This window comes from Pseudophryne corroboree, chromosome 10 (assembly GCF_028390025.1).
Source record: "Pseudophryne corroboree isolate aPseCor3 chromosome 10, aPseCor3.hap2, whole genome shotgun sequence".
NCBI classification, from domain to species: domain Eukaryota; kingdom Metazoa; phylum Chordata; class Amphibia; order Anura; family Myobatrachidae; genus Pseudophryne; species Pseudophryne corroboree.
The window spans coordinates 315,083,195-315,101,491 of record NC_086453.1 but is presented as its reverse complement, the minus strand read 5'-3'; the positions used below and the strand labels follow the sequence as shown (position 1 = coordinate 315,101,491).

Here is an 18,297-nt window from a genome sequence, read left to right as displayed (position 1 = left end):
TGCACATGGTTATACCCAATTGCTAACAAACTTGCTGCTGCGATCAACTCAGAATTACCCCCATTGCTACAGTAGTCAAATTTATACCTTACTTTAGAAACGTATGAGATACATCCCAATATGGAAGAATAAATACAAAGCGCACAACTACAATGGTTTAGCCTTTTAATATTTTAATATCACTTTATTTATAACACTTTCTCACTTGCACATATTTCGCCAAGCTATTAAAGAATATTTAATAAAAGTTATATTTTACTAATTAGTGGTCATCTACCTATGGGGATGATGACTTAAAGTAATTTAGATGTAATAGTCTGTGTGTGCCCTAATCAATGAATACTTTCTCTTCTTGATAAATACTGTATGCTAAACCATATTCCTAAGGAGCACCCCCCAACAGATATACTGGGTGATTTAAATCATTTTTGAACTGGGGAAAAAGACTGCTTCACACAATAGATCAGGTTTAATATATTTATGTCTATGCGACTCCCTTTATTTTGTTGAGGACTGCTGTATACACCAGCACAGATTGCACCACGTCGTCTTTATTCTACGATCCCCCAATTACAACGCTTTCAAGTGCCTAAGAAAATATCACATAGGCAACCAAGAGTTAGGTATAACTAGGTACCCTGGATGTTTGGGTTTTTTAATCATGTGATTCCTCAATAATGACTCCTGCATTTAAGTGTACACCATTCAAATAATTATCATTTCTTTTTCATCTACTAGGGGTCACTGGAGTACTCTTGGGATATGGACGGCTCCACTGGAACTAGGCACTGAACAGTTAAACTTTGACTATACCTCCCCTCCATATCCCAGAGTACCTCAGTGTTTTTTCGGTGCTCACAGAGCAACTAGGCTTGTGGAAGTGGATCCACAATTATTGATTTTTCTCTTTAATTATTTTTGAAAACATCCCTTTCCCCCTTCCAAGAAGGCGAGGGTTTGGGATAGTGAAAGCTGCTGATGCAGCTGTGGGTGTCGGACCTCTCTAGAAGAGCTCCCTCATTTCCACGTGCAGGACACCTGCAGTAAAAGGCTGACAGTGCTTGCAGAGAAGCCCCGTCATTGCCCTCACCACAAGGTCCAGGTATGTGTTTGGGGCGGTCAGCTCATGCTGCCGCCCCGCTGTGTGGGATTACTGTGTCTGTGTATTATGCCGTGCGCTGCCCGCAGCCGCCAGCCGCCGCTTTCAGCGCCGCTGTGAACACCTCTCCCGCCGCGCTCAGCCACGCTGGTGCATAGCCGCTCCATGCGGCATATCGTATGGCACTTCCGGAGTCATAGCAGCGATCTCCGGATACAGAGTAGCGGTACACGGAGCACGGGGGAGAGAGGGAGGCACACACTTCTTTATCCAGGGTGTATGGTCTAACACAGAGCCAGCAGCGCTGTATAGATAAGTAACAGGATGGCATATCTACATTTAAAATAATCTGCTGCATAAGTAAAATGTTTGCACTTTGTGATATTCTGTGAGCATGGGGACATATTAAACCATGCTTCCTATTTCTCTATCGTCCTAGTGGATGCTGGGGTTCCTGAAAGGACCATGGGGAATAGCGGCTCCGCAGGAGACAGGGCACAAAAGTAAAGCTTTCCGATCAGGTGGTGTGCACTGGCTCCTCCCCCTATGACCCTCCTCCAAGCCAGTTAGATTTTTGTGCCCGGCCGAGAAGGGTGCAATCTAGGTGGCTCTCCTAAAGAGCTGCTTAGAGAAAGTTTAGCTTAGGTTTTTTATTTTACAGTGAGTCCTGCTGGCAACAGGATCACTGCAACGAGGGACTTAGGGGAGAAGAAGTGAACTCACCTGCGTGCAGGATGGATTGGCTTCTTGGCTACTGGACATCAGCTCCAGAGGGACGATCACAGGTACAGCCTGGATGGTCACCGGAGCCTCGCCGCCGGCCCCCTTGCAGATGCTGAAACATGAAGAGGTCCAGAATCGGCGGCAGAAGACTCCTCAGTCTTCTAAAGGTAGCGCACAGCACTGCAGCTGTGCGCCATTTTCCTCTCAGCACACTTCACACGGCAGTCACTGAGGGTGCAGGGCGCTGGGAGGGGAGCGCCCTGGGAGGCAAATGAAAACCTATTTGGCTAAAAAATACCTCACATATAGCCTCCGGGGCTATATGGAGATATTTAACCCCTGCCAGAATACACTAAAGAGCGGGAGACGAGCCCGCCGGAAAAGGGGCGGGGCCTATCTCCTCAGCACACAGCGCCATTTTCCTTACACAGCTCCGCTGGTCAGGACGGCTCCCAGGTCTCTCCCCTGCACTGCACTACAGAAACAGGGTAAAACAAGAGAGGGGGGGCAAAATAGTGGCAAAAATTATATTATAAAAGCAGCTATACAGGGAGCACTTATTATAAGGCTATCCCTGTCATATATAGCGCTTTTGGTGTGTGCTGGCAAACTCTCCCTCTGTCTCCCCAAAGGGCTAGTGGGGTCCTGTCTTCGTTAAGAGCATTCCCTGTGTGTCTGCTGTGTGTCGGTACGTGTGTGTCGACATGTATGAGGACGATATTGGTGTGGAGGCGGAGCAATTGCCAAATATGGGGATGTCACCTCCTAGGGGGTCGACACCAGAATGGATGCCTTTATTTATGGAATTACGGGATAGTGTCAACACGCTAAAGTAGTCGTTTGTCGACATGAGACGGCCGGACAATCAGTTAGTGCCTGTCCAGGCGCCTCAAACACCGTCAGGGGCTGTAAAACGCCCTTTGCCTCAGTCGGTCGACACAGACCCAGACACAGGCACTGATTCCAGTGGCGACGGTGACGAATCAACCGTATTTTCCAGTAGGGCCACACGTTATATGATTTTGGCAATGAAGGAGGCGTTACATTTAGCTGATACTACTGGTACCACTAAACAGGGTATTATGTGGGGTGTGAAAAAACTACCTATAGTTTTTCCTGAATCAGAAGAACTAAATGATGTATGTGATGAAGCGTGGGTTGCCCCCGATAAAAAGATGCTAATTTCAAAGAAGTTATTAGCTTTATACCCTTTCCCGTCAGAGGTTAGGGCGCGCTGGGAAACACCTCCTAGGGTGGATAAGGCGCTCACACGCTTATCTAAACAAGTGGCGTTACCCTCTCCTGAGACGGCCGCACTTAAAGATCCAACAGATAGGAGGATGGAAAATATCCAAAAAAGTATATACACACATACAGGTGTTATACTACGACCAGCTATAGCGTCAGCCTGGATGTGCAGTGCTGGAGTAGTTTGGTCAGAGTCCCTGATTGAAAATATTGATACCCTGGATAGGGACAATGTTTTACTGTCTTTAGAGCAAATAAAGGATGCATTTCTTTATATGCGTGATGCACAGAGGGATATCTGCACACTGGCATCACGGGTAAGTGCTATGTCCATTTCGGCCAGAAGAAGTTTATGGACGCGACAGTGGTCAGGCGATGCGGACTCAAAACGGCATATGGAAGTTTTGCCGTATAAAGGGGAGGAGTTATTTGGAGTCGGTCTATCAGATTTGGTGGCCACGGCTACAGCCGGGAAATCCACCTTTTTACCTCAAGCTACTCCCCAACAGAAAAAGACACCGACTTTTCAACCGCAGTCCTTTCGTTCCTTTAAAAACAAGAGAGCAAAGGGATATTCATATCTGCCACGAGGCAGAGGAAGGGGGAAGAGACACCAACAGGCAGCTCCTTCCCAGGAACAGAAGCCCTCCCCCGCTTCTACAAAAGCCTCAGCATGACGCTGGGGCTTCTCAAGCGGACTCGGGGGCGGTGGGCGGTCGTCTCAAGCATTTCAGCGCGCAGTGGGCTCACTCGCAGGTAGATCCCTGGATCCTGCAGATAATATCTCAGGGGTACAGGTTGGAACTAGAGACAGATCCGCCTCGCCGTTTCCTGAAGTCTGCTTTACCAACGTCCCCCTCCGAAAGGGAGACGGTTTTGGAAGCCATTCACAAGCTGTACTCTCAGCAGGTGATAGTCAAGGTACCTCTTCTACAACAGGGAAAGGGGTATTATTCCACTCTATTTGTGGTACCGAAGCCGGACGGCTCGGTAAGACCTATTCTAAATCTGAAGTCCTTGAACCTGTACATAAAGAAGTTCAAGTTCAAAATGGAGTCACTCAGAGCAGTGATAGCGAACCTGGAAGAAGGGGACTTTATGGTGTCCTTGGACATCAAGGATGCGTACCTCCACGTTCCAATTTACCCCTCACACCAGGGGTACCTCAGGTTCGTTGTACAAAACTGTCACTATCAGTTTCAGACGCTGCCGTTCGGATTGTCCACGGCACCTCGGGTCTTTACAAAGGTAATGGCCGAGATGATGATTCTTCTTCGAAGAAAAGGCGTATTAATTATCCCATACTTGGACGATCTCCTAATAAGGGCAAGGTCCAGAGAACAGCTAGAGAGGGGATTAGCACTGTCCCAAGAAGTGCTAAAACAGCACGGCTGGATTCTGAATATTCCAAAATCCCAGTTAATGCCGACAACTCGTCTGCTGTTCCTAGGGATGATTCTGGACACGGTTCAGAAAAAGGTTTTTCTCCCGGAGGAAAAAGCCAAGGAGTTGTCCGAGCTTGTCAGGAACCTCCTAAAACCAGGAAAGGTGTCTGTACATCAATGCACAAGAGTCCTGGGAAAAATGGTGGCTTCTTACGAAGAAATTCCATTCGGCAGATTCCATGCACGAATTTTCCAGAGGGATCTGTTAGACAAATGGTCAGGGTCGCATCTTCAGATGCACCAGCGGATAACCCTGTCTCCAAGGACAAGGGTATCTCTTCTGTGGTGGTTGCAGAGTGCTCATCTATTGGAGGGCCGCAGATTCGGCATACAGGATTGGATCCTGGTGACCACGGACGCCAGCCTGAGAGGCTGGGGAGCAGTCACACAAGGAAGAAACTTCCAGGGAGTGTGGACGAGCCTGGAAACGTCTCTTCACATAAACATTCTGGAACTAAGAGCAATCTACAATGCTCTAAGCCAGGCAGAACCTCTGCTTCAAGGAAAACCGGTGTTGATCCAGTCGGACAACATCACGGCAGTCGCCCATGTGAACAGACAGGGCGGCACAAGAAGCAGGAGTGCAATGGCAGAAGCTGCAAGGATTCTTCGCTGGGCAGAGAATCATGTGATAGCACTGTCAGCAGTGTTCATCCCGGGAGTGGACAACTGGGAAGCAGACTTCCTCAGCAGACACGACCTTCACCCGGGAGAGTGGGGACTTCATCCGGAAGTCTTCCACATGCTGGTAACCCGTTGGGAAAGACCAATGGTGGACATGATGGCATCTCGCCTCAACAAAAAACTGGACAGGTATTGCGCCAGGTCAAGAGATCCGCAGGCAATAGCTGTGGACGCGCTGGTAACGCCTTGGGTGTACCAGTCGGTGTATGTGTTTCCTCCTCTGCCTCTCATACCAAAAGTATTGAGAATTATACGGCAAAGAGGCGTAAGAACGATACTAGTGGTTCCGGATTGGCCAAGAAGGACTTGGTACCCGGAACTTCAAGAGATGATCACGGAAGATCCGTGGCCTCTACCTCTAAGGAGGGACTTGCTTCAGCAGGGTCCCTGTCTGTTTCAAGACTTACCGCGGCTGCGTTTGACGGCATGGCGGTTGAACGCCGGATCCTAAAGGAAAAAGGCATGCCGGAAGAAGTCATTCCTACTTTGATTAAAGCAAGGAAGGAAGTAACCGTGCAACACTATCACCGCATTTGGCGAAGATATGTTGCGTGGTGCGTGGATCGGAGTGCTCCGACGGAGGAATTTCAACTGGGTCGATTCCTACATTTCCTGCAATCAGGATTGTCTATGGGTCTCAAATTGGGATCTATTAAGGTTCAAATTTCGGCCCTGTCGATTTTCTTTCAAAAAGAATTGGCTTCAGTTCCTGAAGTCCAGACTTTTGTTAAGGGAGTGCTGCATATACAGCCTCCTGTGGTGCCTCCAGTGGCACCGTGGGATCTCAATGTGGTTTTGGAATTTCTAAAATCTCATTGGTTTGAACCACTAAAAAAGGTGGATTTAAAATATCTCACATGGAAAGTGACCATGTTACTAGCCCTGGCTTCGGCCAGGAGAGTGTCAGAACTGGCAGCTTTATCTTACAAAAGCCCATATCTGATTTTCCATTCGGACAGGGCAGAACTGCGGACTCGTCCGCATTTTCTCCCTAAGGTGGTGTCAGCATTTCATCTGAACCAGCCTATTGTAGTGCCTGCGGCTACAAGTGACTTGGAGGACTCCAAGTTACTGGACGTTGTCAGAGCATTAAAAATATATATTGCAAGGACAGCTGGAGTCAGAAAATCTGACTCGTTGTTTATATTGTATGCACCCAACAAGATGGGTGCTCCTGCGTCTAAGCAGACGATTGCTCGTTGGATCTGTAGCACAATCCAACTTGCACATTCTGTGGCAGGCCTGCCACAGCCTAAATCTGTAAAGGCCCACTCCACAAGGAAGGTGGGCTCATCTTGGGCGGCTGCCCGAGGGGTCTCGGCATTACAACTTTGCCGAGCAGCTACGTGGTCAGGGGAGAACACGTTTGTAAAATTTTACAAATTTGATACTCTGGCTAAGGAGGACCTGGAGTTCTCTCATTCGGTGCTGCAGAGTCATCCGCACTCTCCCGCCCGTTTGGGAGCTTTGGTATAATCCCCATGGTCCTTTCAGGAACCCCAGCATCCACTAGGACGATAGAGAAAATAAGAATTTACTTACCGATAATTCTATTTCTCGGAGTCCGTAGTGGATGCTGGGCGCCCATCCCAAGTGCGGATTATCTGCAATAATTGTACATAGTTATTGTTAACTAATTCGGGTTATTGTTAGGTAGCCATCTTTCAGAGGCTCCTCTGTTATCATACTGTTAACTGGTTTTGATCACAAGTTGTACGGTGTGATTGGTGTGGCTGGTATGAGTCTTACCCGGGATTCAAAATTCCTCCCTTATTGTGTACGCTCGTCCGGGCACAGTACCTAACTGGCTTGGAGGAGGGTCATAGGGGGAGGAGCCAGTGCACACCACCTGATCGGAAAGCTTTACTTTTGTGCCCTGTCTCCTGCGGAGCCGCTATTCCCCATGGTCCTTTCAGGAACCCCAGCATCCACTACGGACTCCGAGAAATAGAATTATCGGTAAGTAAATTCTTATTTTTTTCCTGTTTCTCTCCAGATTTTCCTGTAATACATCTCTCCACCATTGAAGGCGCAGGGGTGTTAGGGGAATTTTGGGATCAGGCATATTACTGGCACACTTGGCCAGATATATAGAGACACCTTAGTACTATTTACTGAGTCGCACAGGTTTTCTCTCTCTTGTCTTTGTTTTTTTTTATTATTATTATTATTATTATTATTTACATAATGAGTAAGACACCAGCAAAGTCTAAGAAGCAGTTTTTCTGCAATGTCTGTAAGGGTGTATTACCTGACGGATTTACCACATGTAAAGTATGTGTGGTAAATTCCGAAACAAATACAACTCCTGCTCCGGTTCCAAATCCAGTTTCTACCCCGGTCCCGCCATGGGCTATATTAGCAGATGTTTTAGCTGGTTTGCAATCAGAGTTGGCCGCCTCTTGGCAGGAGCGAGAGGCGGCAAGATCTGAATCTAGGGTGAGACCGCTAGATCTTCCTGAGGGGTCTCAGCCTTACCAAAGGTCCAGATCCTCTTTGACTAAAGGGGATAAGTTTCATTTTTCTTATAAACTACCGGTTTCTGCTATGTTACTGTCTGATGATTCTTCACCAGACCTCACTGTACAAGATATGGGTGAGGAGGGCGAAGTAGACCAGCAGTCAGATGGTGACGATTTTGACAGGCCGGGTATTGATGATCTCATCAGAGCAGTGCGTCAGTCTCTGAATTTTACAGAAACTGAGGAGCCTCTGACAAATGATGAGGTCGTTTTTACTAAACGACAGAGAATTCCAATTTGTTTTCCTGTGTCAGAATCTCTTAATAAAATGTTACTAGAAACAAGGAAGAATCCGGATAAACGTTTTTTTGTACCTCACAGATTTAGGTCTAGCTATCCGTTTCCAGATTCTATGACAGCTACATGGGAGAATCCGCCGTTGGTGGATTCATCTGTGTCTAAACTTACAAAGAAATTAACCATACCAGTACCAGCTGCAACTACACTCAAGGACCCTTCGGGACCGTAAAATAGAGGTTATGCTGAAGTCCATGTATACAGCGGCAGGAGTGCTGCTTAGACCTGGGTTGAGTGGCATTTGGGTAACTAAAGCTCTAATGGTATGGATAACAGAACTCAGATCTGCCTTAACTGATGATCATCTTATACTTCTCGCTGATCAAATCTGGGAAGCGGCTGACTATTTATGTACAGCTTCTACTGACGTCTGTCAGCTCACTTCTCGCCTTTCATCATCACTAGTCACAGCACGACGTGCGCTCTGGCTACTTTCTTGGCGAGCGGAGACAGAGGTCAAAAAAGGAATAGAAGCATTACCTTATGAGGGCGAGAAGTTATTCGGTCCTGAATTGGACAAATGGATTTCTGAGGCCACGGGAGGGAAGTCTGTTTTCTTACCATTTCCTCCAACAGTGCCTAGAAAAAGATATTCTGGACCGGCGTTCAAATCTTTTACACCTCAGTCCTATCGCGGGCGTGGCAGGGGAACGGCCACACCAGGTAGACGAGGTTGGGGACGTAGTTTCCAACGAGCCAATGCCACTCGTCAGGATACTAAAGTCACCGGTAAGCCAGTGGCATGACGGGCTCCCAGCCCATCTCGGTTCTCCTATTGTAGGAGCACGTCTTCAGTCATTCCAGTTGGCGTGGCTTCAGACGTCCACAGATGGGTGGATCCGCAATCTAGTTTTAACAGGTTACAAAATAGAGTTCAACTGTCTCCCGCCAATGCGGTTTTTCAGGACAGGACTGCCTCTGTTGGACGACAAGAGGGCGATTCTGCAGACTGCCATTCAGTCTCTGCTGGACGCAGCAGTTTTGGTTCCGGTCCCTGTTCACCAACAGGGTCAGGATTATTATTCCAGTCTGTTTGTGGTACCGGTCAGGCCAATATTGAACTTAAAGGGCCTCAACCAGTACGTCACTTACTACAGATTCAAAATGGAATCTCTACGATCAGTAATTGCAGGTCTAGAGCCACAGGAGTTTATGATTGCGCTGGATCTCAAGGATGCGTACTTACACATTCCGATTTGGCCTCCTCATCAAAGATTTTTGCAGTTTGCAATACGACAGAACCATTACCAGTTTCAGGCTCTACCGTTTGGCCTCTCGTCAGCGCCTCGGGTATTCACCAAGGTGATGTCTGTGATGATAGCTCATCTCAGATCTCTAGGAGTGATAATAGTTCCATACTTGGACGATCTACTCATCAAAGCTCCGTCTCAACAAATCCTCCTTCAACAGGCATTGCTGACATACAATGTACTGGTTCACCACGGTTGGATTGTCAACTTCAAGAAATCACATCTAGTTCCGTCCCAACGACTTCAATTCCTAGGTATGATTCTCGATACGGTAGACCAAAGGATCTACCTACCCGAACAGAAAGTACAGGTCATTCGTCATCTGGTACAATTAGTGCTCAAGCCACGCACAGTCTCGGTTCATTTGTGCATTCGCCTCTTAGGCACAATGGTGGCGGCTTTCGAAGCACTTCAGTTCGGAAGGTTTCATTCACGTCCTTTTCAACTGGATGTGCTCGCACAGTGGTCGGGCTCGCACTTACAGATTCACCACAGGGTAAGGTTGTCTCCAAGGACCAGAGTGTCTCTACTCTGGTGGCTCAGGGTACAGAATCTAACCGCAGGAAAACAGTGCAGCACCTGGAATTGGATAATTCTCACGGCAGACGCAAGTCTCAGAGGTTGGGGAGCTGTAGTTCAGAATCTTCAGCTCCAGGGTCTCTGGGCGGATCACGAAAGATTGCTGTCTATAAATGTCCTGGAACTCCGGGCAATTTACAATGCGTTACGACAGGCAGTGCACATGCTGCAGGCTCAGGCAGTCCAGGTGCAATCAGACAATGCGACGGCGGTCGCATACATCAACAAACAAGGCGGAACGAGAAGCCGCATGGCAATGCGGGAAGTAGCTCGAATCCTCAATTGGGCCGAGTATCACCAAGTGATATTGTCGGCAGTATTCATTCCGGGAGTAAACAACTGGGAGGCGGATTATCTCAGTCGTCGGGATTTCCATCCAGGAGAATGGGCATTAAATCCAGACGTATTTCTCATGCTGGTCCAGAGGTGGGGTTACCCGCAGGTGGACTTGATGGCATCTCGCCACAATCATCAAACGCCCCAGTATGTATCCAGAACGAGAGATCCAGAGGCAGTGGCGGTGGATGCTCTCACAGTCAGGTGGCCATACAGTCTAGTATATCTGTTTCCACCGTTTCCGCTGCTCCCTCTATTGCTAAAACGGATCAAAAGAGAGTTCGTCACAGTCATACTAGTGGCGCCTCATTGGCCACGGAGAGCTTGGTTTTCGGATCTTCGCGGATTACTCGCAGACGATCCTTGGCCGCTCCCACTACGTCCGGACCTGTTACAACAGGGTCCGTTTCTTTACCCCGATTTAGCGCGGCTGCGTTTGACGGGGTGGCTGTTGAGACCACCCTCTTAAGAAGAGAGGGCATTCCAGAATCAGTCATTCCAACCATGTTACGAGCTAGGAAGCCGGTTACGGCAGCTCATTATTATAGAATTTGGCGTGCCTATATAGGTTGGTGTGAAGCTAGGAAGTTTCCAACTTCATCTTTCAAGTTATCCCGTCTTTTGTTATTTCTACAGATGGGATTAGATGGAGGTCTACGTTTATCCACACTAAAAGTGCAGATATCTGCTTTGTCAATTTACTTTCAAAGACGGTTGGCTCTTTTGCCATCAGTACACACCTTTATGCAGGGTGTCCTTAGAGTACAGCCTCCATTCATTTCACCTACAGCGCCATGGGACTTGAATCTGGTTTTAGATTTCTTACAGTCTTTTCATTTTGAACCCTTACAACAAGTGGATATTAAATTTCTCACTTGGAAAACAATTTTTCTTCTAGCCTTGGCTTCGGCAAGGCGAGTTTCAGATTTGGGTGCCTTGTCATGCAAGCCACCATATTTGGTGTTTCATGATGACAGAGCGGAACTTCGGACGAATCCCGCTTTCTTACCAAAAGTAGTGTCATCTTTTCACATCAACCAACCAATAGTAGTTCCTGTGTTATTAGGACATTCTGAAACTCTGGATGTGGTACGCGCTTTACGCGTTTGTGTCTCGAACGTCTACACTTCGTAAGACGGATACGTTGTTTGTTCTCTATGATGCTGCCAAGAGGGGTTGGCCAGCCTCTAAGCAGACCCTATCCAGATGGATAAAACTGACCATACGTCAGGCTTATTTTCAGCCTAGATTACAGCCGCCTACATCGGTAACGGCTCATTGCACACGTACTGTTGGAACTTCATGGGCAGCTGGTCGTGGAGCCTCTACGACACAGCTTTGCCGGGCGGCTACATGGTCATCAGTGCACACGTTTGTGCGCTTTTATAAGTTTGATACTTTTGCGGCATCAGCATCTAGCTTTGGCCGTTTAGTGTTACAAGTGCCAAATAGCTCTCCCGCCCAAGGGGGAAACTTTGGTACGTCCCAAGAGTACTCCAGTGACTCCTAGTGGATGAAAAAGAAAATAGGATTTTGGTACTTACCAGATAAATCCTTTTCTTTGAATCCATAGGGGGCACTGGACGCCCACCCAGAGCAGTTATTACCTGTTTGTGGTAAGTGCAGGGAATATTATGGTAACACACTCTTACCGACTGTTTCAAATTAGAAATTCTGTCGGGTTGGTGTCAACTGTTAGTTGTCATTTTTTGTTGGTGTCAACTTTATTGTTGTCCAGTTTTGCTATATGTATTTCTCCATTGTCAACCTCTATGGCTCTAGTTCGGCTCAGTAAAAAACACTGAGGTACTCTGGGATATGGAGGGGAGGTATAGTCAAAGTTTAACTGTTCAGTGCCTAGTTCCAGTGGAACCGTCCATATCCCAAGAGTACTCCAGTGCCCCCTATGGATTCAAAGAAAAGGATTTATCTGGTAAGTACCAAAATCCTATTTTTAGACACATCAGAGCACTTGAAAGTAACTTTACCAGCCTATTCTCAGCGCTGCAGGAGTATCGGAGGATAGGACTACACATATGTAACGTGGGCCTATTTATTGCAAAACACAATATGTTTGTGATAATTAACATTCTGTATCGCATTTCATAAATTAACATTAATATTGTAGTTCATCATTGGTCCGCAGCTCGGACTGCGGCTGTACAGATGGGTCCACGGTTATCTTGGCTAGTTACTGCGCCTAGTCACAACATGATTTATTAGCATAAACCCTTCATCTATTGTTCTCATCTGCAATACAATACAGAGAGAACAATACAGCAGGGGATTAAGACATTACAGCAGGGGATTAAGTCCGACTGGCCAGTCTCAGTTAATCTTGTTAAAGGTCAAGATAAATGTGGACCCATCTGTACATAGATTTAATTTATGTTGTCTAGACTATAGTGCATATGTGTGTGTGTGGGTGTATGTGTATGTATGAATATACAGATGGAGCCTCGCTCATCTAGCCTTCTCTGCTGCGCCATGGAGCACCAAGGCTTATTAGCATAATCATTTCAGCTATTGTTCTCAACTGCAATACAATACAGAGAGAACAATACAGCAGGGTATTAAGTCCGACTGCACTGGCTCAGTTAATCCTATTAAAGGGGTAGATGAGCAGGGCTCCATCTGTGTGTGTGTATATGTGTGTGTGTGTATGTATGTATGTATGTATGTATGTATGTATGTGTGTGTGTATATATATATATATATATATATATATATATATATATATACATATATACACACAAATGTACACATCCGGCACTCTATGCAGCAGTAAGAATGCCTAGAATATATATATATATATATATATATATATATATATATATATATATATATATATATACATATAAAAAGTATTTCACCGCTCCGAAAACTTTGATCTTTTGTACTGGAGTTGTGCTTGTGCGCTGAATTGAGGTAAGCATGCGCTTTGAAGTTCATTGGTGTTGCAGAAACTCTCATCATGCAAGGGATGATTGAGACCAGTTGCACATGTTCACAAGCACACAGGAACACACCCTATAGAATGTATGATGTCATTCTTTTTCTAAATGGATGCAATATTTGTATTCTTTCATTTGTCAAATAACGAAGGAAAACTATATTGTAAATAACAGCCAGCAGTGTTCAGGGTTGGACTGGCCCACAGGGGTACAGGGGAAACCACCGGTGGGCCCTGCTGCCTGGGGGGGCCCACCCCCTCCTCTAGGGATCAGGTTCCAGACTGTGCTGTTACTAATCTAGTACATTATCTTGCATGCACTACAGTATTTACTGTATATATTTATCTAGGGGACCAACACTTGCAAAATGGTTAGGTAAACCAATGTGGTGGCTGGGCACAGCCCCTCTAGAGACTGGCCACACCCCTAAACATGGGCCCCTACCACTGCATTCCCCCGGTGAGCCCTACATACCCCAGTCCGACACTGGCAGTGTTGTACAGGGTCATCAGGAATGTAGGCATGGACAACCAGCCAAAACATGGGGCAAGACTGCTCTTTGGGTTTTAGAGGAATAACTGTAGCAATAGCCCTTCTGCCGCAGCAAGGCTGATGTCTGCAGCGGACGATTCTCGGCCCCACGGCTACTCAGGGGGAGCAGGGCTGGTAATGCCATGCTGAGATGGTGTTTGTTTCCACAGTGAAGCTTTGAATTGATAACGTGGTGGTTTGTTAACTTGGGATATAAACAGTGTGGACATCAGTGATTATCAAGTCATAAATGAATGCAGGAGATAATACATTTCACAAATGGCTACAAAATTTGACATTGACCCAATTGTAAAATTGCCTGATATAACGGAGAGGCCACCACATTAACACAGAGAATAAATAAGCAATTTCAAAGCATTTAGTTGCAAGTGTAGGCTGAATTTTACAGCTGTTAAATTAGATTACAGGAATTGTAATGTCATTTGCAAAGTACAGCACGTTACTCCAATCCACAAATGCAGCAGACTTGCAGAATGTATGGACATGTGAGAACAGAGCATCTTCTCCATACTCCTTACCCAGCACCTGCCTGTGGTTCAGAGAGGCGTGTAGTTGTAAAAGAAATATTTGTATTCCCTAATTAATGTTTGTCCATGCATTTGCATCTTGTACTTACTGTAGCTTTACAATGGCTGTAGAACACTATTCATAGGGGATCCTGTCTGAAGATCGACAGTGTCTAGGTCGACAATGTTTAGGTCGACCACTATAGGTCGACAGTCACTAGGTCAACATGGATGGAATGTCGACAGGGTTTCTAGGTCGACATGTGCTAGGTCGACGGGTCTAAAGGTCGACATGAGTTTTTCACATTTTTTTTCTTTTTTTGAATTTTTTCATACTTAACGATCCACGTGGACTACGATTGGAACGGTAAAGTGTGCCGAGCGAAGCGGTAGCGGAGCGAAGGCACCATGCCCGAAGCATGGCGAGCGAAGCGGTGCACTAATTTGGGATCCTAGTCACTCTACGAAGAAAACGACACAAAAAAATAAAAAAAATAATCCTCATGTCGACCTTTAGACCTGTCGACCTAGCACATGTCGACCTAGAAACCCTGTCGACCTTCCATCCATGTCGACCTAGTGACTGTCGACCTATAGTGGTCGACCTAAACATTGTCGACCTAGACACTGCCGATTTGATGAACCACACCCATTCATAGATACATGTATAATGCATGGCACCAGATAGAACTTTTTAGGTTCTGCTAGATATGTTTAGTCTCTCACAATTTAGTGGTATGTATTTCTGTTGTGTGGTGGTTTGCTGGTTTTGTTGTCTCTTACAATGGCCTTTCTTACCTTACACTCCCACATTCACTTACCTCTAAATCAGATTTTCTATATTAGGGGTTTACTGAAACGATGTTCTAGTCCAGTGGTTCTCAAACTTTTTTTGAATCATGGTGCCCTAGAGTATCAGAATATTTTCACGGCACCCCTAGGCTAAAAGTTTCTGATTGAGAAATTTAGAAAGAAATTTTACATGAAGTAAGTTGTGTTTATATGTCATCCTTCGTTATGTTAGGTGGTGGGAGACACGATTTGCTTCGGTTTGTCCAAACGTTTTATGGTTCTAAGCTACCAGCATTGGTTTTACCTATTACATGGACCATAAATAATTTTATTTGGTCCTGGACCACCAATCCAAGGCACCCCAGGGTGGCACAGCACACAGTTTCGAGAACCACTGTACTAGTCTGTCAAGTCAAAAAGCAGTGCTTGTAGCCCATACGTATATTTATTAAACTGCAATTAACCTTTTAACTCCCTTTAAAAAATTTTTTTTTTTAAAGAAAGTATAAATCGAAACAGAAAATTTCCTCTGTAAATCCTGCAACCAAAAATATAAAAAATAGTTGATTTGTGAAAACGCTGTTTAGGAAGTATAACCCCGAGAGTTATTTTTCATAACATGGGTTGCAGTTATGTTTCTATGTGTTTAAATGAATGTAACCCTCTTCCTTTTCATCTGTCTTGTTTCTTTTAAAGCTCTTGCTTTGTTTAAGCTTTTTTTTCTGCCCCGTCTTCATTTCCGGATTCTCCTCTCTCTGCAGGTTTAGTTCAGCGCTGTGTGATAATTCAGCGAGATGAAAATGGCTTTGGGCTGACAGTCAGCGGTGATAACCCAGTCTTTGTTCAGTCTGTTAAAGAAGGTAAATCTGCATGTTTATTGGCTTCACAAAATAAATTGAAGTTACTCTCCAATTTTTATTTTTTTATTTTTACTCCTAGGCTTTCAGATTTGAGGCGGGGAGGCGCTGCTGTTAGTGAGGCGGGGAGGCGCTGCTGTCAGTGAGGCGGGGAGGCGCTGTCAGCGAGCCGTGGATGCGTTGCTGTCAGTGAGGCGGGGGGCGGCTGTGGTCAGCGAGGCGAGGACTTGTACTAGTCTCCCACACACTAGTGTCATAGCACTGTCTCCCATGTACTAGTCTCTCACACACTAGTGTCCCAGCACTGTGTCTCCCATGTACTAGTCTCTCACACACTAGTGTCCCAGCACTGTGTCTCCCATGTACTAGTCTCTCACACACTAGTGTCCCAGCACTGTCTCCCATGTACTAGTCTCTCACACACTAGTGTCATAGCACTGTCTCCCATGTACTAGTCTCTCACACACTAGTGTCCCAGCACTGTCTCCCATGTACTAGTCTCTCACACACTAGTGTCCCAGCACTGTCTCCCATGTACTAGTCTCTCACACACTAGTGTCCCAGCACTGTCTCCTATGTACTAGTCTCTCACACACTAGTGTCCTAGCACTGTCTCCCATGTACTAGTCTCTCACACACTAGTGTCCCAGCACTGTCTCCCATGTACTAGTCTCTCACACACTAGTGTCCCAGCACTGTCTCCTATGTACTAGTCTCTCACACACTAGTGTCCTAGCACTGTCTCCCATGTACTAGTCTCTCACACACTAGTGTCCCAGCACTGTCTCCCATGTACTAGTCTCTCACACACTAGTGTCCTAGCACTGTCTCCCATGTACTAGTCTCTCACACACTAGTGTCCCAGCACTGTCTCCCATGTACTAGTCTCTCACACACTAGTGTCCTAGCACTGTCTCCCATGTACTAGTCTCTCACACACTAGTGTCCTAGCACTGTCTCCCATGTACTAGTCTCTCACACACTAGTGTCATAGCACTGTCTCCCATGTACTAGTCTCTCACACACTAGTGTCCCAGCACTGTCTCCCATGTACTAGTCTCTCACACACTAGTGTCCTAGCACTGTCTCCCATGTACTAGTCTCTCACACACTAGTGTCCCAGCACTGTCTCCCATGTACTAGTCTCTCACACACTAGTGTCCTAGCACTGTCTCCCATGTACTAGTCTCTCACACACTAGTGTCCTAGCACTGTCTCCCATGTACTAGTCTCTCACACACTAGTGTCATAGCACTGTCTCCCATGTACTAGTCTCTCACACACTAGTGTCCCAGCACTGTCTCCCATGTACTAGTCTCTCACACACTAGTGTCCCAGCACTGTCTCCCATGTACTAGTCTCTCACACACTAGTGTCCCAGCACTGTCTCCCATGTACTAGTCTCTCACACACTAGTGTCCCAGCACTGTCTCCCATGTACTAGTCTCTCACACACTAGTGTCCTAGCACTGTCTCCCATGTACTAGTCTCTCACACACTAGTGTCCCAGCACTGTCTCCCATGTACTAGTCTCTCACACACTAGTGTCCTAGCACTGTCTCCCATGTACTAGTCTCTCACACACTAGTGTCCCAGCACTGTCTCCCATGTACTAGTCTCTCACACACTAGTGTCATAGCACGGTCTCCCATGTACTAGTCTCTCACACACTAGTGTCCCAGCACTGTCTCCCATGTACTAGTCTCTCACACACTAGTGTCCTAGCACTGTCTCCCATGTACTAGTCTCTCACACACTAGTGTCCTAGCACTGTCTCCCATGTACTAGTCTCTCACACACTAGTGTCATAGCACTGTCTCCCATGTACTAGTCTCTCACACACTAGTGTCCTAGCACTGTCTCCCATGTACTAGTCTCTCACACACTAGTGTCATAGCACTGTCTCCCATGTACTAGTCTCTCACACACTAGTGTCCTAGCACTGTCTCCCATGTACTAGTCTCTCACACACTAGTGTCATAGCACTGTCTCCCATGTACTAGTCTCTCACACACTAGTGTCCCAGCACTGTCTCCCATGTACTAGTCTCTCACACACTAGTGTCCCAGCACTGTCTCCCATGTACTAGTCTCTCACACACTAGTGTCCCAGCACTGTCTCCCATGTACTAGTCTCTCACACACTAGTGTCCTAGCACTGTCTCCCATGTACTAGTCTCTCACACACTAGTGTCCTAGCACTGTCTCCCATGTACTAGTCTCTCACACACTAGTGTCCTAGCACTGTCTCCCATGTACTAGTCTCTCACACACTAGTGTCCTAGCACTGTCTCCCATGTACTAGTCTCTCACACACTAGTGTCATAGCACTGTCTCCCATGTACTAGTCTCTCACACACTAGTGTCCTAGCACTGTCTCCCATGTACTAGTCTCTCACACACTAGTGTCCTAGCACTGTCTCCCATGTACTAGTCTCTCACACACTAGTGTCA

At 46.4% G+C, this 18,297-nt stretch overlaps 1 protein-coding gene across 4 annotated transcripts in view; it reads left to right on the top strand.

Annotated features, from left to right (window-relative positions):
• ARHGEF12 (Rho guanine nucleotide exchange factor 12) overlaps positions 1-18,297 on the top strand; it is a 468,564-nt gene that overhangs the window by 156,761 nt on the left and 293,506 nt on the right. For all 4 annotated transcript variants that reach the window (XM_063943505.1, XM_063943503.1, XM_063943502.1 and 1 more), the window contains one exon: positions 15,749-15,847. In XM_063943505.1, the coding sequence (XP_063799575.1) occupies positions 15,749-15,847 (99 nt within the window). The remainder of the gene's footprint in view (positions 1-15,748; positions 15,848-18,297) is intronic.